Source organism: Marmota marmota, unplaced genomic scaffold (genome assembly GCF_001458135.2).
Source record: "Marmota marmota marmota unplaced genomic scaffold, marMar, whole genome shotgun sequence".
NCBI classification, from domain to species: domain Eukaryota; kingdom Metazoa; phylum Chordata; class Mammalia; order Rodentia; family Sciuridae; genus Marmota; species Marmota marmota.
Genome location: NW_026000174.1, coordinates 16,721,703 through 16,745,080, shown reverse-complemented (window position 1 = coordinate 16,745,080; position 23,378 = coordinate 16,721,703). Strand labels below are relative to the sequence as shown.

Below are 23,378 nucleotides of genomic sequence, written 5' to 3'. Positions count from 1 at the left end.
CTTAGTGAGATCCTGCCTCAAAATAAAAAATAAAAAAGGCTGAACATATAGCTCAGTGATTAAGTGCCCCTGAGTTCAATCCTTGGTAAAAAAAAAAAAAAAAAAACCCACAAGACTAACAATGTGCTGTCTATGAGAAAAATACTTCAAACATAAAAACACAAATAGATTAAAATAAATAAGAAAAGATAGATCTTGGTTACACCAATCATAAGACATCTGAAGTGGTTTTATTCATACAAGACAGTAGATTTAAGAGCAAAGAATAGTGACACAACTAAAATCAAGTGACATAATTACAATAAAAAATAAACAAATTCAAAATTATAGTAAAGAAATTTCAATACTTCTCTCAATAATTGATAGAACATGCCTAATAGTAAAAGACTGAATTTTTTCCCTTACTGTGATAAATAATAAAGGCAGTTCATAGTTACCTTCTCTGTGTCCTGGTATTCCTGGTCAATGCAATAAATAAAAAAAAAAACCATATCTTTGTGATGTATTTGTGTGTGTCATAAAATGAATTTATATCAAAAATGCTATGCACAACACACATATACCCAAGGATAAACAGCACACATGCTAAAAGGCACAGCCATCCCAACACTACACATTCCACAAGATTGTGCACCACATCCCACATTTTACAAATGTGAAGAAAAGACAGAGGTGGCATTCCCACCAGGCACACATAAAGACATTTCCCACCATACAGATACACATATCAGTATTCTCATATAAATACACAACACATACCAACTGCCATATAGTACATAAACAAAGGAAAGGCACAATCAGAGACATATTCACGAAACCTATATTCCAAGATACAGCTACTACACTCACCAGAATACATATTCTCTCTCTCTCCTTTTTCCCTCTTTCTTTCTTTCTCTCTCTTGTGAATGCACATGTACACACACACACACACAAACACACACACAAACACAAAGTACATATGTCCATATATACCACACATTCACACCCACAACCAGAATACATGGTGTCCTTATGAACTTACACAGATGAATATTGGCAGATTCAACACATACACACACACACACACATGCATAAAAAAAAAAAAAAACAACTTTAACCTTTGTGTCAACTTGTCAACTTGCCTCCTCTCTTAATACAGTTTCCCTCCAATTACTGTCCCCCCATTACCTTCACTAACTCTTAATTATGACTGTGTAACCACTTCAGGGTACAAGCAATAAATTTTATAGCCAACACAGTTTAGCTGATGTGAATATATTTTGGCAAACAAAATTAAAAACCATATATCAAGTCCAGAATGAATCATGAGATATAGCATTTATAGTCTTTCCAAGCCAAAACCATGTGTATTTTCTAGTTGGAAAAGAGGGGGAAGTCAAGGTCATCATAACAGAGACTACAACGGTCATTTTCCAGGATAGCCTGTCCAGACTGGGTCATAAATTCTTCTATATTGATAAATCCCTAAAGGCAGAAATATAAGGTCTATATTTAGGTAACTGGAAGCAGTGATCCCAGTGGGTTGGTTACTCCAATCACCAAGATATTCTACAGATTCTCATCCTCTCATCTTTGGTAGTATTCTGGACGCTTAGGTGAGATTCTTTTTCATCTGCCACCTTGTGAGAACATATGGACGACCCTTGAACGGATCTCCTTGGTCTTGGCTCCATAGACAATGGGGTTGACTACGGGTGGTAGCAGTAGATAGATATTAGCCATAACCACATGAAGTAGGGTGGTGGGACCACCCAGCCTGTGAACCACTGAGAGCCCAATGAGGGGCACATAGAAGACCAGGACAGCACAGAGATGGGAGATACAGGTGTTGAAAGCCTTGAGTGCTGCCCCTTGAGAGGACAGCTCCAACACAGCCCGCAGAATGAGGATGTAGGAGAAGCCAATGAAGAAGGAGTCCACACCCATGACTGAAAGGATGATGAAGAGTCCATAAACCACATTGACGGTGGTGTCAGTACAGGACAGCTTCATAATATCTTGGTGCAGACAGAAGGAGTGTGTGACAGTATGCGTTCTGCAGTATGACAACCGCTTCAGGATGAAGGGCAGTGGGAAGAAGAAAACAAATCCCCTGGTTAGGGCAGCTAATCCAATCTTGGCCACAGTAGGCCCTGTCAGCACAGAAGCATGTCGCAATGGGTGGCAGATGGCCACAAAGCGGTCAAAAGCCATGGCCAGCAAGACAGCTGACTCCATGGCTGACAGAGCATGGATAAGAAACATCTGGGCCAGGCAAACACTGAACTCAATCTCCTGAATGCCCATCAGGAAAAGGATGGTCATCTTGGGCATGGTGACAGAGGAGAGGACAAGGTCAATGGTGGAAAGCATGGCCAGGAAGAGATACATGGGCTGATGCAGATGCCTCTCCATGCGAATGATGAGGATGATGGTCAGGTTGCCCAGAGTAGCCAAGGCATACATAAAACACAGTGGGAAAGCCAGCCAAAAGTGTACATCAGGCCCCACACCAGGGATTCCCACCAGTAGGAAATAGGCTGGGTGGACCAGAGTTCCATTTGAGAAAGCCATGACAGGGACCAAGGGACCAAGAGCTATGCCTTCTGCATCCTAAATTCAGAGTCTAGGAAATTAAAAAAAAAAAAAAGGAAAAACATGGTTTAGTCATGGCTCAAAGAAGAGAAAAAACTTGTACACAAAAGGCATTGGAGCAGTGACAGTTGCAAACAGGACTGAGTACATCTAGCAATTCTATACCTCTGCCTCTCTCTGCTCTGACTCTCCTTATACAAGCTTCCCTGAACATTCCAAACCTTATCTTTACCCTCCAAGGTCCCAGAACTGCACTAGCAAATTTTTTTTTTTTTTTTTTTTTTGCATGAGCAAATTCTAATCCTGTCCTATTAGTCTCAGCGTGTGAATGTCCACTCATAAGACATGTAAAACAATTTTCATTTTCAAAGCTGATGTGTCTCACCAGGCCATTGCTCTTGTCCACTCCCCAAGAGAGTTAAAAGGTTTCCACTAACCTTCCACTCTGACCCTGGCTCTTCTGGGGCATGTCAGTGTTAAGGTGGGTTTAGGTCCCAAGTCTGAGAGTTCAGTTTGTGATTGCCTCTAAGACCCACTATAACCAGATTTAGGGCAGGATTTAAAGATGGACTTATGTTTACCTCTGTGTGATTTTTCTCAAGCTTCTCTGATAGAATCATCAAAAGTAGCAGCAAACACCATTCCCCCCAAAGACTTGCTTCAAGAGAAACAGAGTTTCCAGGGGAAGGGCCCAGAAATATGTTTGGAAAAAACAATTAGTTCCTTTCCCCTACATGATTTTTTTTTTTCAATCAGAGAAAATTGGGGGAAGTTTTTCTCTCTGGAGAGTGGTAAGGTAGGGGTAAAAAGGAATTGTATTTCCAGCCCTAACAAATAAGAGAACAGAATCTGCCATTGAGATCTCTCAAGTCAAAAATTGTACTCGGCTGGGGTATGACATGGAAACTAGATGCAGCCTGGACATAGAAAGAGAACCTTTCACTGCTGCTGCCATTACCATCTGGAGGTCACAGGCACACCCCTTCTTTCTCCCTCTCTGCATGGTGATCTTGCATCACTACAGGCTCAACTTCTCTTTCTACACAGACCACTCTGTTCTAAGCCTCTATCCCGAGATTCAGCCATATAACCTAACACCTGCTTTCTTCCCGAATAACCTAATTGGTCTCATGCTCATTTGCCCCCAATAAGATCATTTCCAAATCAGTGCCTCAGCTCTGGTCCTGAGCTCAGTGAGTAGACCACCCAGCACCCAAGTCACCAAGGTCAAGGCAGCTAGCCCCATCTCCACTTATCTGTCCTTTCACTCCTACATGTGACTTTACTTTTGCAATTAATCTGTTAGGGCTTTTCCTCTTGTTTGATATAAGTTCCCTGCTCCCAATCTCATTAAATCAATCCCTTTGTCCTGATTATGAAAAGAGCCTTCTAACTCACCTCCCTGCCTTCAAACCCAGCCTACTGCAATCCTCCTTCCACACCACTGCCTCTAAACAGCAGGACGACATATTGAGTGATTCCGGAGACTTTGAGACAAAGTGGGAATTCCATAGTCTGCACACAAGCCTCTTCCCAGTGTGGCTCCAACATAACTTTACAGCCCGACTTCTGGGTTTCCTTCTTTGTTACCAATTACCAATGCAAACAACAACAACACAACACCCCCCCCACACACACACACACACACACACACACGGCACACTTGACATTTTCCCTGGAAATTAATTCCCCTTGCCTTGCTTCTTAAGTGAAGGGTAGGAGGCTGCAACTCAGGGTCCTGTTCAAGGGATCTGCAAAGCTTGGAACTGGCCTCAAAGAGGTTTGAAGAAATTCTTCTTTGGGTAGGTCACTGAACACAGGGTAGTCTGGGCAACTGTAATCTGGAAAGGCTGCTTACTGTCAGACCTCCCCAGCAGAGCAGCCAGACTGCTCAGAGGACGGGCTCCCTCATGTAATGAGACCTCTGTGCAGTGCTCAATCTGCACTGATTCCCCAAAGCCAAGCAAGCCTCCCCTTGCCTCCTCCGTCTGGTCTAAGCCTGGCACATTCACATCAAAGTCTCTCTGCCCAAGGGCGCCACGCATATACAGCTTCTCTGGGGACCCTAGAGAGTGAAAGGAGTGATGAGGAGTGAACTGGGACGACAGGCGCCTAAGGGCAGCTGATCCCTGACTCCTACCTAATTCTTCTGAGGCCAGTGTAGGAGACTAAGGGGAGTAGTAGTTGCGAAGGATGGGGGGAGCGGGGAGAGGAGTAATGGTCAGGATGGAAGAGAGGAGTTAATGGAATGGGAATGTGGACGCGCACCAGAAAGCGCAATGGGGATCCCGCGCTTGGCTTTGAAGGCACTATCCAAGGGGATACCAAGTTGCACCAGGGACTGTCTCTCGCGTCTTGATGCTGCCCTCTTATGGTCACAGAAGGGAGTTACAATCTCGTAGCTGACTCTGAGCAAGGCCTCTTAGGATGAAGCCTCAAGGGCCAAGACTCAAGACTCAAGGACTTGGGAGTCTGAGCGCCTCCTCGCAGCACTACCTTGCCCTTCAGCTCTTCCTCCCTTACCTCTCATGCCAACCTTTTCTTTTTTGGGTCACCATTCATTGCTCACCTGTCCCTCCAGAAAGAGACAGTGTAGTGTGTGGTTTGAATATGGGGCTAAAACCCTCATAAATGATATGGCCACCCTAAAGCTCAGTTTGATGTGAAAAATAAGATAATAGCAATTCTCCAGTGAATGTTTTTGTTTATTATTAGTTGAAACAACTGCTAAAGGAGTCAGAGGAAACCCATTGAGATAGTGTTACAATTGCCTGAAGTTAAGAGGGAGGAGTGTGAGGCCAGAGAACAAAAGGTCAAAAGGTCCCTGGTTCCCTTAACAAGTGTTGGGTGGGGACAGAGGCTTGAAGGCAGCAGAGTGAGTGGGTTGGGAGCAAATGGAGAAAGTAGTTGAAAATGACTCTTTAAGACATTTGTATGTGAACAGAAGGAAGTGAAATTGGCAAGACTTGAAGAATTGATAGCTCCACAGAGGTTGAACACAAGTAAATATCAGCAGAATGGAGTTAATAGGGAGGTCACCTGTCCTTCACATCTCACACTATTGGTGGGGTTCTTCTAGGCTATGACCCAGGTAGACCCTCTGTATAGCAACCATGAGCAATTCTACTTGATCCCATAGTTTCCGTCACCCAAACAGGCCAGATCACTCCCCTAAACTTAAGATATAATAGTGTCTATTAGACATTGAAGTTCCTCAAGCACTTTAAACTCAATACTTAACTCATTATCTCTAAGCTCGTTCTCATTATCAACTAAGCTTATTATTTCTGATGCCCCAGTCTGAACCCTGTTCTCTGTTTCCTGTCCCCGTCCTAAAAATGACTCTCTTGGTGCTATAACTTGGATCTGGAATGTCCCCCAAAAGCTCATGTGTTGAAGGCTTGGTCCCCAAGGCAACAATGTTTAGAGGTGGGACTTTGGGGAAGAGATTGGATCATGCAGGCTCTGATCTCATCCATGGGATAACCTCTGGATAGGCTCATCATTGAATGAGCTACTGGGAAGTAGTGGAAACTTTGGAGGTACAGCCTAGTTGGAGGAAGTAGGTCACTGGGAGCATGACCTGAAAGGATATATCTTATCCCTAACTCCCTTCCTCCCTCTTTCCCTTTTCCTTTCTTCTTTTCTTCCTTCATTCCTTCTCCTTCCTTTTCCTCCTTCTCTTCTTCTTCTCTTTCCAGATGCCATGAGGTGAGCAATTTTGCTGTGCCAGGCCTTCCCCTCCCCTATGAAAGTTCGGCCTCATCCCAAGAACCAATGGAATTGAGTGACCATTCACATAAACTTATAAAACCATGAGCCAAAATAAATATTTCCTCCTGTAAGTTGATTTTTTTCAGGCATTTTGTTGCAGCAACACAAACTTGACTAACACAGTTGCCCAAACCAGAAATGTTCAAGTCATCATTCTGGCATGCTCTCTCTCTCTCACCTCCCTCTCCATCATATCCAATTAGTCATTAAGTTCTCTTTTTTATGTACTAGAAATATTGTGAATCAGATTATTTTTCTCTATCTCCTTCAACTTTTCTCCAGTCCAAGCCAAAATAATCTGTTGCCTAAATTATCAGAATAGTTTATTCACTGGTCAGTCTCCCAGAAGAGCTTTCCTACCAATCCTTTGTCCATATTATGGCAGCGAAAGTTTCCAAACACAAATTCAGTTAATAGAAATTTCCCACTGCTTTAGGAATGGAAGCTGGAAGTTCATACTCCATAACCCAGCTCATTAGAACTCCATGAGCTATCTTAGTGCAAATTACTCATCCCCATCTCTAACCATTCTACCTCCTTTCTTATATGCTAAGTCCAAGATGTACCAAAAGAGTCCAACCACCTAAATATGGCATACTCTGTCATCCTCTGCCTTCATGTACATTCTCCTCATGGTAAGAACACTCATCTCTTCCTTGTTCTGATTCATTCTTACTTTCATTTATCTGTTTAAATATCCTTCTTAGATTTAGGATGCCAATTCAGATACTAGGAATAGGAATATAAAGAAGAGATGCCACACTGAATCATTATGATGAAGAGGTCTGATAGCAAACATAGCAAAGGTAGAGATTCTAGAGTTAGCTTCTAGTTAGCTTCTAGTGGCAGGTTTGGGAGTAAGATCTGAAGGTGTAGTGAAAACTCCACTGGAGTGGAACTCCAGGGTAGTTTGATGATATTGCTGGCTGCATCATCAATAAGTCACTGAATATTTTTAATATGTCATTTTCCTATTTAAAATAGGTTCCTGTCATATTTTATTGTTATTTTTGGTCAGCATTTTGGTTGGCCTCAGTCCCTTGCCTCCTGCCTCAATCTTCTGCTATTCACATCCATAGCAATGGGTCAATAAAATCAAACACTATACTGGTATGAGGGCACTATACAGTCTTTAACACTATAGAGCCTATGTTTTTTGTCCACACCTCGTGAATAATTATATAACGCAATTACATTGTTGGTCACATAACATATTCTCACAGTAGAATTTATAATGACATTTTTAAAGTTGTTTTTTTTTAATTTTTTGCATTATGGTCATATAGCAAACCTAAAAAATTATATATTTAAAAATTCAATTAAATGATATTTAGCCAGGCACAGTGGCACATGCCTGTAATCCCAGCAGATTGGGAGGCTGAGGCAGGAGGATCTCGAGTTCAAGGCCAGCCTCAGCAAAAGCAAAGCACTAAGCAACTGAGACCCTGTCTCTAAATAAAATACAAAATAGGGCTGGGGATGTGGCTCAGTGGTTGAGTGCCCCTGAGTTCAACCCCCAGTACCAAAAATAAATAAATAAATATACATATATTTTGTAAAAAACTAAATTCAAAACTGTTCTTACGGTTCTTTTAGTAACTATTGAAATAAAAGTACCAATGTGATTTATGGAAGGTAGCCTGACATATTTAGAGAAAATTTTATACTCCCCAGTAAAGGAATTAAAAAAGCACTAAAAGAAGCCAGAAAAATAAGACAATGAACATAAATAAAACAAATCAAACACAAGTAATAAAGATAAAATTGGAATGAATAAGTTAAAATAATAAACAATTAACAAAGTTTTTAAATGGGACAATCAACTAAATAGATCTCTGGGAAAAAAAGATAATTCTCTCAGAAAATATAATAAAATGTTGGCAGACACATAATATTAGGGACCAAAATCCAGAAGAAAAAAAAAACTCTCAGAAATCAAGGGAAATGAAAAAAAAAAGGTACTAATTTGTGTAATTCAATCATTATTGATGGAGACATTGGCACTTGAAGAAAAAACAGCTTATTGAAACAGATTTAAAGTTAAAATAAATATAACTAAACAATAATACAATAAATTGTGAAGCTATTTCTTCTTGTTTTAATCTGACATAACATTGACATCAAACTAGTAACAAGATTTTTCTGGCTTGTTCTGAAGCCAACTCTCCAAATATCTTGCTGTTAGTAATCTATAATTAGTAATAGTTGCTATTGTAATATTTGACTATGTTCTGATACATATTTATAATTTATTTATTTTTACATCAAACACAACATACACATATGCTACTATATTCCCATCTGTGGCATCTCACACTGAAACGTGCCCAGCACATTCTTGTAAAGGTCCTCTCCGTTCTACTCTCTGACTGTTGGGACTCTTAAAGCCTAATACACATTCTTGGTGACCACCCCTCTAACCCAGAAGCACTTTTGGAAAGGTTCTCTACCTCCTTTAGACAGAATCCTAAGTCTCAGCTCTAAACTCACCTCCATCTTCAATCTCTTTCCTCTACCTAAGTGATGCTCAATAAATGTTTTAAATGACTGTTTTCAAAAAAATAAAAATAAAAATAAATAAATGGTTGGTTTCAATTAATTCACTCACTATTCCATTAGGGTAGCCATTTATCCAGACCCAGGTGACAATCCATCTCAGATCTCAGTTATCTCTTTTCTTCTTTGTGTTTATAGTCCCATTTGTTTCAGGAATTTTCTGGGTCTCACCTTTCAGAATTTCAACCATGGCCTGAGCTCCAACAATGGCATGAGGATTCAAAGAGTGTCAGTCTTAGTGAGGAATCATTTGGGACTGCGCATCAATTAAAGGATTTCCTGGTTACGTCCATATTGGATGTACCTTCACTTGTTTGTTTGGTATCGACCTAAGTAGTTTTAAAAAAGACAAAGCCCTAGAAATACAACATACAGGTCATTGTCTCAAGTAGCATGTTGTGTGTGTGTCTGTGTATTTGGGTGAGGAAGTGGGTATCTGTTGTGTGTGGGCGGGGGAAGTTTTTAAAATGGAAGTTTGTAACCAAAGATTCCACTTCTCCTACTCCATTATATTGGGAAATATAATTTCCCAATATTTGCTCCTAATTCTTGAGTTGGATTATTGGAATTGTGATGAGAAACTTCTTTGTAAGCATTCAAGGATAAGAGTTTGCCAGGGAAAACGGGAGGGTTTTTAAATAAAGAACCCAGCATGTGACTCAGGAGCTATGAGAGGTTGCAGATCTTGCAGGGAACTTCAGAGTCCACTAAATATGTGTACCCAGCCCTGTGCTAGATTGAGTCACAAAACCAGATCTGCCTGATCTCATAGGCTGCTCAGTTTAACATGAAAAACCGGCAAATGAACTCGGCGTCTCTTAATGCAGAACCTGGACCTTCGTTGGATGATCTCAATCCTATGATGAGTCCTGGAAGACTTTTTTTTTTTTTTTTTTTTAGTAAACCTTGTAAGTGACTCTGAGTGAGGAATGTGGCCGGGAAAACTGTGGAGATAGACACGCCTAGAGGCGGCCACAACTCCGGTTCCCAGCTCCAATAGGCTAGGATTCTCAGATTCCTGTCTGTGATTGGTTGCTCCTGAGGAAGCGTCACCAGCCGGGCGGAGCCGGCGCCTGGACCCTCCCTGCTCTCATTGGCACTGGCTTTCAGGGTCGGGCCCACTGCGCTGTGGAGTGCCACCCGGGAGCTGTGGATCGCCTAGGCTTGGTCGCGGGGTTCAAGTCCCTGAACCTAGGGCGCTGGACGGGCGGGTAAGTACTGAGTCTAAGTCCTGCACTGGTGCGGGACGGGTCCCTTCTCACGCAACGGACACTGGGCAGCCGGACCTGGACATTTCCACTTTCGATTTATCCTGCGAAACGCTCATCCAGGTGAAGGAGGGAGGTGGGTAGACAACCGTGCCCCTTTTGAAGTCAGGAATCCTGCAAGCTCACCTTAGTCAGCCCCCAACAGCCAGCTGCCCTCGGGACCTGCCCAGCGCCCTAAAGCCAGAAGATTACTGTACCCCACTGCTCCTCAACCCCGAGGTTCCCGCCTTCCCCTCTCCCTTCTCCCACTGGCCTTCTGCCTCAAAAATCTTTTCCAGTCTCTGTCCCCTCCCCTCAAATGTCTTCTCAGACCTGTGTCCTACTCTGCCAGAGGCACAATTGAAACAACTAAACGTTTAATTATTTAATTTGTCGAAGTATTTTATGTACAATAAAAAAATAAAACATCTTCTACCGAAGAGCAATAATTATCCATCCCTAAATCTTTGCAGAGGTCACCACTATTAATGTTTCCACGTTATATCTTTTTATGACTTTAAGTCAAAATAATATGCTTTCCACTCATCTCATTTCTTGATTTATTTTGATATTTATTTGCCTCAATTTCCTACTGTCACTGTCTTCTCAATTTTCAGTTGCTATTTCAGTTTTTCTGTTAACCTTTCTAGCTCTAAATAGTAGATGTCAACCTCTTTTTCATGTTCTGTCAGCTTCAGGCAGTGCCATTTAGTGCCGCCCCCTCCACTGGCTTAGATGAGGATTTAATATTTGCTCTACTTCTAACCTACTATCAGCTGAACTTCAACAGTTACATTTAATTCTCATGCATTCAACAATATTAAGCACTGTTCTTGGCACTGGAAAAATAGTAGTGAACAAAACAGACAATATCCCTATTCACATAAAACCTTTAGTGTACAAAGTAAGACAGTCAATAAATATTTGACAATGATGTTAAGAGTAGGATCATGGAGACATCATTCCAGCTAGGAGAACAGCATGAACCCAAATCACTAATAATGAACGGACATGGAATCTGCAGGACAGTATGGAAGTTTATCCATTTGCTGTCCTGCCACTGGTGCTGTTTCAAGATTGAGGGAAGAGCATTTTCCACAGGATCCCTTTGATACAGCTTGTTTTGAGCTGGAACTGAGAAGCTCTTGAGTTGGTTAGTAGTTTAGCAAAACTGGATTCCATAGTTTGGTACCAATAGTGGATGAAGAAAAAGCAGGAGGCAGGAAGATATGACCTGCTGATATCTTCTAACAGAGTCCTGCATGATTTACTAACCTGCTTCATCCAGGAAGCCCTCCTGGATGAGCCTGAACCACAGTGATTTCTCTCTTTTGTCTTGAATTTGTATTATACCTTGTAATCAGAGAGGTTAGGTAATTTGCCTAAAATAGAATAGTGGAACCCTGGGTCAACCATCTGTAAAATGAGAACAATAATGATTTCTATCTAGAGTTGTGAAATAAACAGTTAATCTGTGTAAAGTGCACAGAACAGTACCTGGAACATAGTGTAAGTGTTCAAGGAGTACTTGCTATTATTATTAATTTATGCTCTCAATTACCTATAATTATAAAAGCATTTTTCATTTAGAAACTATTTTTTTCCAGATGTGGTGGCACACTCCTGTAATCCCAGCAGCTCAGGAGGCTGAGGCTGGAGGATCACAGGTTCAAAGCCAGCCTTATTAGCAAAGGTGTAAACAACCTAGTGAGACCGTGTCTCAAAATAAAAAGGCTGGAAATTTGCCTCAGTGGTTAAGCTCCTTTGGGTTCAATTCCTGGTACAAAAAAAAAAAAAAAACTACTCTATGCTAAGCTGGTTTATTCAACAAATATTTATTGGGCAATATCTACATGGCAGGTACCATTTAGGTGCATAAACCAGCATGATCCTTCCTTTTACAGATTTTATCGCATAACACAAACTTGAACCAAGAGCCTACCATTGACCATGCAAGTTCCATATCCATATGTGGCCCTGGCAAAAATCTCAGGGTTTTGTGTTTTTTTTTTTTTTTCCTGTAATGATGGCTTTATCAGTCTACTGTCATGTATAGCCTAATTAAAACAAATTAAAGAGTTATAAAAAACAAAAGGTTGAGTCTTGGCGTGTTAGTGAATGAAAAGGTATGTTAGTGCAGGGATTCACAGGGCAGAAGGAAAGAACTGCTGTTTTTCTTATATATTTTTTAAATATTTATTTTTTAATTGTAGTTGGACACAATACCTTTATTTTATTTATTTTTATGTGGTGCTGAGGATCAAACCCAGGGCCTCTCACAGTGTGCAGCATAAGAAAACAAATTATGCATAAAAGCGATGGGCTTCCAACATAGGCCTTTTGCACCTTGAAGTATATAAATGTACACACAGACAGACCAGAGTGAGGCTGGAAGTATTTATGACCTTACTCTGACAACTGAAATACCACATGTTATGTGTTCTTACCCAACTTCAAGAGAAACTGCTGCTGTATAGAGCATGACTGCAGTGAGATGGTCTAATAGTACAAAACCCAGAGAAGAACCAAAGTTGATCAAATGAATGAAAACTGAGAACTCAAAAATTCCATCAGCTTAGACATCCCTACCTATCCCTAATGTGATATGAGTAATGTGGCCTAGTCAGAACTTCAGCTGAGAAGTTAAATAAAGTCAGTAAAGGATCCAAAGGAAAGAGATCTTTTTTGGTCACTTATCATTTTTATTGATCTCTCTGTTCTTCTTTTACCTTTTTCTCTTAATTGTTTTTCTTTTATTCTTGTAGGTTTCAGTATTTCTCCCTAGTTTTATTCATAGTCTGAGGAGGACATGAGAAGGAACCATGGATCTCGTAGCCTTGGTGGAAGCCATTATGGAAGAAGTGGCCTGTCCCATCTGCATGAGCTTTCTGAAAGAGCCTGTGAGCATTGACTGTGGCCACACCTTCTGCCATAGCTGTCTCTTTGGACTCTGGCAAGTCCCAGCAGAATCTGAGAACTGGGGTTACACCTGTCCCCTTTGTCGAGCTCCTGTCCAGCTAAGAAACCTGCGTCCTAATTGGCAGCTGGCCAGTGTTGCAGAAAAAGTTCGTTTGTTACAGCTTTGTCCAGGAATGGAGCTGAAAGGCGATGTGTGTGAGCTCCACAGGAAAGAGATAAAAATGTTCTGCAAAGAGGATGGACTGATGATGTGTGAGGCCTGCAGCCAGTCCCCAGAGCATGAAGCCCACAGTGTCCTGCCCATGGAGGATGTTGCCTGGGAGTACAAGGTGGGAGATAGAGCCTGGCCATTCCATATCACAGATCTGACTGGCCCCTCATTTGGCCATCTCCACAACGAGGGCCAGCCCAAGAGACTGAGAGCCAATTCCTTTGGCTCCTGACATCCACCCACAGTTCCCTAGAATCTGGTACATTGAACTTTCCTTGTATTCATGAACTTCTTTGATTTTCTTCCCTCCCACTTCTTCCACTTCCTACCCCAAGCCCAACATGGCTTAATGTCCAAACAAGTATATTTTCAATACTGATAGTTTGAAGGATACCTTTAACTTCAGTTCTGTGTGGCTTGGGTGAGTTTAGATAGGAGGCTGTTATTTAGTAGTCACAGCTACAGTTATCAGAATCTGTAAACTTCTAGCAGTGCCACAAGAAATCACTTGAAATTGAGTGAATCACTTTAACTCCTTCATTTTATAGACAAAAATGAAGCTTAGAAATTTAGGATCTTAATCGTTGATTTTAGCTGAAAAGAACCATGGTAAGACACTTAGAACGGATTTGCCAGTGCCAGTTTTGGTTTAAGCACTTAATATGTATTAATGCCCACAGCATCTGTTTTCAGATCCTTTCTGACTTGAAGTTAGTTAAAGGAAGATCAAAGGCTAGTCTTAGGTTTTTTGCTCTTTGGCCAGGATTCTTTCTCATTTCCCAGCTCCTATTGTTTACTTATGTATAGGGCTGGAGTCACCTCTGTCACATCTGCTCCTTTTTTGTAGGCACCCTTGTCAGCTTCCAGCCTTCAGGCTGCTCCTTGCTCTTCTCTCAGGCCTATGCTGAGGATTCTTTATCAGAACCACTTATTTTTTTCTATCTGGGAAGAATTTCTAAAACATCAGAAGTATATACTTTCTTTTCCTTTTTCTTTCTTTTTGAGAATATTAGCATAGGGATGAGGTATAACATTATAGCATAGGAATTAAGAGCTGAGCTAAATCCCAGCCCAGCCATTTATTAGCTGGATGACTTTGGATTAACCTCAGTTTTCTTATTTATAAAATGGGGATAATGCCAAAGTATTAGTGCATGTTTGGTGCTTAAGCCATATGTGGCATTTGGTAAATCTTTAACAAAATCATCAGAATTTAAACTCATATTAAAATACTTAATTCTTTCCAGTAGAAATCCCTTGTATTACTGTTCTAAGAAAGTGCTTCTTGCCCTTTATGTGCATACGAATCACTCAGAGATCTTGCTGAAGTTCAGATTCCCGTTTGAAAGGTATGTGATGCAGCACAAGAGTCTGCATTTCTAACAACCATCCAAGGAATGCTGGTATTGTTGACTCTGGACCACACTTTGAGTAGCAGGGTTCTGGGATACCATAGAATAACAAGACAGATAAGAATAAAATTAGGCATGAACAGGAAAATCCAGTATTTTTTTTCTAGAAAAGTTATAATGGGCCTTTTCTTCTACTTTACAGACACTTAGGCATTGTGGGAATTGAAGTGATTTTTAGCTCAGAGAGCTACACTGCATGTCATCTGGCCAAGTCCACTCCTTCTATGGCATTCCTTTTTCTCCCAGCATCTATTCAGATTCTTGTTGTCTGAGGTTCACTGGTTTTCCCATTACCTTCCAGTGTTAAAAAGCTTTTTTTTTTTTTTTTAAATCAGTGTGAGGTGGCTTTAACAGTTTCTTTATTTATCTCTTACAGTGGAAGCTCCATGAGGCTCTGGAACATCTGAGGAAAGAACAAGAGGAGGCCTGGATGCTGGCAGTTAGTGAGAAGAAACGAACTGCCCATTGGAAGGTAGGTTGCTGTCATCCCCATGTTGTTCTGGAGCTGGCTGTGGTAGCTTCTCATCTTTGTGTAGCAGAATGTGGGGCTTGAAGTTAGAGAGCCTGGAGTCCCAATACCAGCTTTCCGTTTACCTCAGGCCATAGGCTTTTCCACCCATTGCTTGATTATGATTAGGGATACCTCTGATCTCATGCCCTCATATATTAGAATGGAAAAGTATGTGCCTTATATACATGATAGCTCATGGTAGTGTGGCTTGTCTAATGCTAGTAAATCATAGTTTCCATTTCACTTTCCCAGTTAAAGAATAGTTGCTATGAGTTCAATTATTAAGATATCAGAAAATAATCTCTGTCATACACTTGAAGCTGATAAATATGAAACTGTCAGAAAGGTTGATCAAGAAAGTGATCTAAAGTAGTACATTGAACAGGTTTAACACCAGCAAGAGGAAACACCATCTATCCGTATAGTTCATTTACACTGCTTTAGCAAGTATATCTGGTTATTATTCTGAAAATGGAAAATATTCTAGCTCTTATGGTACTAGTATTGTATCATGGATCCTACTGGGGTCAATAATAGTGGTACAGGTTGAATACCCCTTAACTAAAAAATCTGAAATCCAAAGTGTACTAATATCCAAAATTTTTTGAACACCAACATGATGGATTGCATTCAAAACATAGGAACATTAAAAATTATTATATAAAATTACCTTCATGCTATGTGTATAAGGTATATATGAGACATAAATGAATGTTTTTGTTTAAATTTGGGTCCAATTCCCAAAATATCACTTTACATATAAGAAAATACTCCAAAATTCAAAAAGATCCCAAATCTAAAACACCTTTGTACCAGGTACCAGGTATTTCAGATAAAGGATATTCAACATATAAAAGAGACCCAGAAGAATGCCCTGAAGCTGTGGAAGAATAAAGGTAGGAACAGTTAGTATCCTTTATCTTTGTCTCTACGGTGCCTAGTACATGGTTGTACCAAACATTCCACAGTATATGCATACACACCTGTCAGTGTCCCCAATTCAGAGTGACCCTTCTACCAAAAAAATAGCAGTGCTGATTCCAATCTTGGCTCCATAGATACAGGTGGAAATCCGAAAGCAAAGTATCATGTGGGAGTTTGAGAAGTATCGTCAATTACTAAATAATCAACAGCCACCAGGTCGGCAGCTAGAGGTGGAGGAAGCTGCAGCTCTGGCCAGTCTAGAACAGGAGAAAGAAGAGACTGTGCATAAGCTGGAGTTGAGTCACAAGGAGCTCAGCCAGCAGAGCCAGGTCTTATGGAAGATGGTTGCAGAGTTGGAAGAGAGGTATCAGAGACCTGTCCGTTGGATGCTGCAGGTGAGTACCACCTTTTCTTGGGAGGCCTAAGTGAGAGCAGAAGATAGACTGAGATTCCAGGAGAGAGGATTAGCTGATCTTCCATGCAGCCTGTCAGCACTCTGCCTGCCAGTTAGGGACCCTGTGTGTCCCTAACTAATACATGCTGTTCTCCTTTCCCTGATTAGGTGGTAGTTCCATAGACCAGCTCATTCTCCAAACCAGGAATAGGTCAGCAGGTACTCAGGCAGCTTGGCATCATTCCAGTTCCTGCCCTCCACACTGGGAATCTTGGATGGAGCCTAATGTTGGCCAATGCAGCCAACTCTGCTCTGCTGCCCTCTCACAGGTTCTCCTGCTATAGCACTGCTCAGCTTTTCTCCATTTCACTCTGAGAAACCCCTTCCAGAGTTCAGTGTTTTGTCTGTTCCCTCCAAAGCACTCATGTGCTGCATTTTTTTTTTCTCCTTCTAGGGTATTCAGGAAGTCTTAAACAGGTATGTTCCCATCCTTGGAGCCTCTAGGCAGCCTTGTAGGGGATAGAGAAGCCAGACCCACAAATGGGAAAAGAAAATGATGCAACAGAAAGTAGACAGTGATCCATAATCTCTTCCCTCTTCCCTTATATTGGCTAAAGAAAAATTGTTGATATTTCCTTTTTCTTCTTGGTACTTGATCGAATTTATTTCAGGTATTACCAATGAGAATTTTAGGTAAAGTTTATAAAATATGTGGTTTCCAATAAATCACCCAAGGGCAGGGAAAGACTGCATAGAGGTTCCAGCCTTTCTCCTTTGCAGGACACTTTTTCCTCTTCTGGTACCAAATACATACCTAAACTTTTCCACAGCATGGAGATCTGAGAGTTCTCATTTCTATGTCATAGTTTGAGAGTCAGCCAAATCATCATCACATCTCTGCTTTGCTAAGGAGGGGCACCTTGCTGACTGTCCCTGGCCATGCCCTTCTTCCATATTCTAAGGAAAGGCTCATATGGCAGAGCCAGAATTCTTGGCCCCAACATTAGCCCTCCTCTACCAGGAGCAAGTCTTGGAGCCTGCAGCAGCCAGAACCAGTCTCCCTGGAACTGAAGACAGATTGCCGTGTCCTGGGGCTGAGAGAAATCCTGAAGACATATGCAGGTAATGGGTGCTGGGATGATTGCGATAGCAGTTTGAGGGATCCCTCCCTCCTACAGAAGTGAAATAACTCATTGCCCTCTAGATGCCCATCAGTGAGAAATCTGTGGCTGGATTTATCAGAGAAATCTCCCTGGTGGCCCTTGCTCTATATTAGTGTTACCAACCAGGATCTTTTTCCCTAGCTGATGTGCGCCTGGATCCAGATACTGCTTATTCCCGACTGATCGTGTCAGAGGACAGAAAATGTGTGCACTATGGAGACATTCAACAGAAACTCCCTGACAATCCTGAAAGATTTTACCGCTATAATATTGTCCTTGGCAGCCAGTGCATCTCCTCAGGCCGGCACTACTGGGAGGTAGAGGTGGGAGACAGGTCTGAATGGGGTCTTGGAGTGTGTACAGAAAATGTAGACCGGAAGGAGGTAGTCTATTTATCCCCCCAGTATGGATTCTGGGTGATAAGGCTAAGGAAGGGAACTGAGTACCGGGCAGGCACTGATAAATACCTGCTTCTGTCCTTGCCAGTTCCTCCTCGCCGCGTGGGGGTCTTCCTAGATTATGAGGCCCATGATATCTCCTTCTATAATGTGACCGACAATGGCTCCCACATTTTCACTTTCCCCCCTCATCCCTTCCCTGGACGCCTCCTGCCCTATTTTAGTCCTTGCTACAGCATTGGTGCAAACAACACTGCTCCTCTGACCATCTGCTCCCTGGATGGTGAGGACTAATAGAGCCACTGTCTACCCTAGAGCCCTTGGAATTTGGCCTGGCCCACAGGGGTGTTGGAGGATCCTGCCACTGAGAAGTGTCCCCTTGAACCAAGCCTAGAATCCAAGGACTCCTCTGCCCAGCCCTGTGGTCTCTTGGTACTGGGCCAAAGTTGATCACTAAACCACTCATGTGAAAGAGTGGAGTGGCAGTCATATGATCACTGTGATCCATGAGGGAAAAGTAGCATGGCCAATGGTGAGGCTCAGCAGTGCTCAGATACTTTGTTGGTGTAAGGATCAGGACTTTGTCAATTCTGTAGCTCACAACCCTCTTGCCTGGTCTCTGTCAAATGCCATAGTTAAGTCAGTGAGCATGACAAAGTGGTTCCAATCTCAGGAAACCTTTTAAACAGGGTTTACCATTGAGCCTAAAGAATAATGTCCCATTGCCATCCCCCTCCTGAGCATGAGCTGAGCAAATCATTGTCCCTCAGATTCTTAGCCCTGACTTTTTCTCTAAATGGCAGTATCAGAAAACCTATGAGCCTTAGTGTTTTATTTTCACTTTGTGGATGAGAAAACTGAAATGGCCTTGAAGCAAGTTATTTCTTACGAAGCTATAAATAATTTATTTAAAATATTTTTTTAGTTGTAGATGGAAACACAATATTTTTATTTATTTTTATGTGGTGTTGAGGATTGAACCCAGTGCCTCACACATGAGAAGCAAGCACTTTACCACTGAGCTACAGCCCTAGCCCTACAAATAATTTTTAAATCACTTTAAAAATTATAAAGTTATTTTTCACCTACAAATGAAACAAGTGACAAACTCACTTCTAAGGTCACTTGTCATCATATCATTCACTACATTTGGGTCTGAAAATTCTCACATATTTGAGAAGTATTAAGTGTCCTCATTGGAAAATGGGCATAATTTGGCTCAAAACAACTTATTTGCCTACTCCATAGGGTAGCTGTAAAGATCCCAGATCCCAGTCATGCCATTGTTCCTTTCTCAGGGATAAAGGAAGGCAAACTATGGATTTGGCATGTGGTGACCTTCTCACCTGCCTATGGTGCAGTCAGCATCTACATAGCAGTGCCTTTGTTTCTGAGGACTTTTTGTGACACTCTGTAGCCATTTAGAGAGAAAGGTACCATGTCTGTGTTTGTCTTTGGAATAGAGTAGGGTCTGCGACCTCAGCTTACAAAATAAAGATAATGAAAAGAAAAAGGAAACAAAACAAGAAAACAGGAAGGAAACCTCATCTACCAGCGAGTTAGGCTAAAATTTGGATCTTTCGATGTCATCAAGGGAATCTTCATTCTTCTTTTTACTTCCATTGTATTCTTTCTTTTCTCTGAATCTATAGGGGAGGGAAATGTGCAGAGAAAGAACAGGACTAGACACAAAAAGTGAGTTTGAGATCAGATATTATAATGAAAGGGAATTAAGACCACATATTGGTCTTAGACCTTAGAGAGATTATTGTTAGCCTTAAAGAGAAAGGTTGACTTTAGCGGGAAAGGTTGTACAAAAATAGTTCACTACAAGTCATAAGATTATGATGTGGAAGTAACTATGGCTAGAAACAAATTTCAAGGCAAGCCAAGTATTTGAGAATTATTGGCCCTACTGTGAGTGCTACAATGTTTACAAAATTGCATGTTGTCTCTGTGAGGCAATATAACACAACCTCTGGCACAGTTTATCCTTGCATAAAAACCCTTATCTATAGGGTTAATTTAGGATTGGAGAGTAAAATTGATATTACATTTGGTGTACACAGACACATAGCTGCTTCCAGTTGGTCATAATAAGGAATAATAAAAATCACCGTTCTGTGTTAATTGTATTGGTTGTTTACATATGAAGAAGGTCAAACAGGCCACAGTAAAGAAATAAACTAATTCTACCACCATGTGTCCAAGTTGCTTCTCAGGAATTAGGGGAAAAAAGGGGTGAGGGGTGGATATTAATATCAGGAAATGATCTGGTAAGTCAAAGACCTGATCCTGACAAAAGGTTGAGCCGAGTTACATTAGAAGGGTCATGTGTGTTTGTGTGGGGACTCCCTGGGAAATAGAATTGAGAAATAGGTTCTTAGAAAGTGCTTCCAGTTATATCCAAGGACACTTAGCAAAAGAAGATGGGGGCAAATCAAAGTTGCTTAGAAGGTTCCTAGAAATAAAAAGGACGATTAGGTGATAAATTTATTCAAACCTAGAGTAAATTAAGGAATGAAATGACCTCAAGTGTAATTTACTATCTGGGGTTTGTTGGTTGTTTGCTACAATTTAACATTGATTTGTATGCATTGGCTATTTGTTAAATGAATTAAATAACATTGTTATCTCACATTGTCTAATTTTTAAGACCAGACAAAAAGATAAATTTTTTCATGCATGAAAACCCTTCTCTATAGGGTATTTGCTTATACTTCCTTTTTAAGTATTCCATAAAGATGAGAACCTTATTTGTTTGGTTTAGCATTACAAATCAGTCTAGTACTGTGTGTGTATGTGTGTACACATGTGTGCGCATGCACCTGTGTTTACACATGTGCGTGTTAAATATTTAAATATCTAAGTGAGGTAATTTTTATTCAAGTGCCTAAAATTTAATAAAAATAAGTTCTTCCTGCCTCAAAGAGGTAATAAAAGCTAGATAGTACTCCAAGGAACAGTAAAACTAGATGATAATGATACTTCTGTTCAATACTAATTTGATGGATAATTTCTTTCATTGTAATTCTCAAAAGTGACTTCAACTGGAAAGAGACAAGTAGTTGTAATGTGGGTGAAGTGCCTGCACTGCTCCCTGTTATGCCTAGGTTGACACTTCCAGCTCAGTGTGATCAATCCCTATAATACATGGACTGCTTTTCCCAGCCTTGTTTTACTAATAGACAGGGATGCCATACCTGAGCTTTGAGGAGACACTTGTTAAAATGTAAAAATGTTTGAGTCCTACAAAAGGAGGAGACACCAGGGCAAATTCTTGGGTTTCAAACTCTCCACAGGAAATGCAGTCTACCTTTTTTCAAATAAGATTGATGATCTCTTAAAATCCAAACAGTGTTTACTATGGGTCCCAGACACTAGTTAAATGGGGACACATCACTTCATGCAATGGGACAAGGCAGTGTCTGCATGTACTGTAAGAAGCACAGGATATTCTTGTTTGGAGGTAGCCAGGGCAAGAAACCAGTACACTTTGAGAAGTACATAGCTCAGAAAATATTTGAGTAGCCACATGGGTCACCATAATTTCAGAGAATGCCAACCCGAATGAAACACAAAGCTGTTAGGGCAACCTTCCAGATGGAAATGCTGGGTAGAAATTTCTGTTTTACTTGCAAGTGGGACTGGAACTTTGTTGCTTTACATCATATCATTTAATCCATCACATATTCTTTGATCTAATAAATATATTCAATTCTTCAGGTTGCTTATGCAGAGAGAATAGTATGACTTTCAAAATGAAAATCTTAACTATGGAATAAATTTATAATCTTGTTTCATTCTTGTTTATGGGTTGCAAGAAAAGAGTTTCTTTTCATTGCTCTTTGGTACATTATTATAAGATTTTTAAGAGGCTGGCTTCTATTCTGTTGGTATTAATAAATAGAAAACATCCTTGGTAGGTAAACAAGTCAAATGTTAGTAAATGGATGCTAAGTTATTAAGCAGCAGATCTATTTGAATAGAGTGAACATATTAGTACCAGTTTATGGTACTACAGTTGTAATATGACCTAGAACTGCCTCTTAAAATTGTGGAAATATAAATGTTTTGGGTGCATTTTTAAGTACATGTATTGTGTCAAATGTTGTGTTATGTGCTCTCTATTCACAATTTCACTGAACTTTAAGTACCATCTATAAGTTATCTTTGTTTCCACCATCACTAGAAAAAAAAAGTTAAGATTGATGACAGAACCACTTGCTTTCAACACAGTTTCTTCTTGCACTTTGAATTTTAACGTTACCAGAAATTATTTTTATTAATATTTTCAAATGCACTACAATTGAATATATGTGTCTTTTGCATGTGAGGTCTTTTTCCCCCTAAAATATATAGATTACTCAGTTTAACATATTCTTAAAGAGCAAATTAAAAATAGAAATACATGTGGATCCAGGGACCCAGAAAAAGAAAAGTGCCATTTCTTTATATTCTTATATGCTAACCTTTTTATCTAAGTGCATACACCTGAGTGGTGCCATGAGAAGTACCTCTGTTATATTTGATTTCCACCTAGGTGTTTTGAGATTGAGCTACAGAGAGGAGGACTAGTAAGCAAAAATAACAATGTCCAAAGTCAAACTCACATAGACTTGCTCCTGTTGCTTAAAAACGAAAAGATTACCATTGGCACCCTAACTTCAACTAGTTTAACAATAGGGGATAAGTTAAAAACATGTAAGAGTATTTTACAAAACTTGATGATGGAGTGTACCTTGGTATCCAGGGTGAACTGGAATCGGAGAACCGGAGAAACATTCTTATCATCCTAACTACATAAATATCTTAACTTGCTATGGTCTGGGTTTCTCTTTTCAATTACATTTGTTGGAAAATGGCCACTGTGATTATTCTCAAGTTTGTATCTCCTCAAATAAACTGGAATCCATTTGTCTGGAGCTTGATTTTTGTCTAGGTGTGAGCATATGACACAACTTGAGTGGACCCAACCACAGGTTCCAAGAAGAGAGTCATATAGAAAAAAATTCTCCCATATAATCACATGAGGAGAGAGACAGTTCTGAGAAAATCAGGCAGGTGAATTTATAGTGGTTGGGCAGAGGGATATATACACAAAATTTTTCAATATACAGAACCATATGTTATAAATGTTCTTGTGTATATTTTCACATGTATATTTATATAAATATTCATATTTATGGATATGTATATTCTAACCCTACCCTCTAACTAGGTCCAAATTCTAACAGAGTAGTCATTAGATGACTTTTATTAAATATCATACATGTTTATATGAATATTCAC

General features: G+C 40.4%; 2 protein-coding genes across 4 annotated transcripts; one reads left to right on the top strand and one right to left on the bottom strand.

Annotated features, from left to right (window-relative positions):
• Positions 1-1,611: 1,611 nt before the first annotated feature.
• Positions 1,612-5,107, bottom strand: LOC107157014 (olfactory receptor 51D1). The gene is made up of 4 exons (XM_015503234.1): positions 5,101-5,107; positions 4,846-4,998; positions 4,557-4,642; positions 1,612-2,595 (listed from the first exon to the last, which is right to left on the bottom strand). Exons 1-4 carry the CDS (start codon positions 5,105-5,107, stop codon positions 1,612-1,614), a joined length of 1,230 nt encoding a protein of 409 aa, XP_015358720.1.
• Positions 5,108-9,966: 4,859 nt separating this feature from the next.
• On the top strand, positions 9,967-23,006 carry Trim68 (tripartite motif containing 68). 3 transcript variants are annotated; one of them, XM_015477536.2, is made up of 7 exons: positions 9,967-10,118; positions 12,920-13,402; positions 15,073-15,168; positions 16,266-16,526; positions 16,980-17,002; positions 17,547-17,647; positions 17,830-23,006. In XM_015477536.2, exons 2-7 carry the CDS (start codon positions 12,977-12,979, stop codon positions 18,378-18,380), a joined length of 1,458 nt encoding a protein of 485 aa, XP_015333022.1. In that variant the 5' UTR covers positions 9,967-10,118; positions 12,920-12,976; the 3' UTR covers positions 18,381-23,006. The 3 variants fall into 3 exon arrangements, with proteins under 3 accessions (XP_015333022.1, XP_015333023.1, XP_048644140.1); XM_015477537.2 differs by lacking the exon at positions 16,980-17,002 and having other exon boundaries at positions 17,830-18,270; XM_048788183.1 differs by lacking the exons at positions 9,967-10,118; positions 12,920-13,402 and adding an exon at positions 13,405-13,543.
• The last annotated feature ends 372 nt before the right edge of the window (positions 23,007-23,378 follow it).

What these genes read in the sequence shown, in the direction of transcription:
- Trim68 (XM_015477536.2), top strand. Translation starts at nt 12,977, where the DNA reads ATGGATCTCGTAGCCTTGGTGGAAGCCATTATGGAAGAAGTGGCCTGT. An exon ending in ATGTTGCCTGGGAGTACAAG is followed by an intron (nt 13,403 to 15,072) that starts GTGGGAGATAGA and finishes TATCTCTTACAG; the next exon opens with TGGAAGCTCCATGAGGCTCT. An exon ending in ATTCAGGAAGTCTTAAACAG is followed by an intron (nt 17,003 to 17,546) that starts GTATGTTCCCAT and finishes CTCCTCTACCAG; the next exon opens with GAGCAAGTCTTGGAGCCTGC.
- LOC107157014 (XM_015503234.1), bottom strand. An exon ending in GATCCCCATTGCGCTTTCTG is followed by an intron (nt 4,643 to 4,845) that starts GTGCGCGTCCAC and finishes TTCACTCTCTAG; the next exon opens with GGTCCCCAGAGAAGCTGTAT. An exon ending in GCTTAGACCAGACGGAGGAG is followed by an intron (nt 2,596 to 4,556) that starts GCAAGGGGAGGC and finishes CTCTGAATTTAG; the next exon opens with GATGCAGAAGGCATAGCTCT.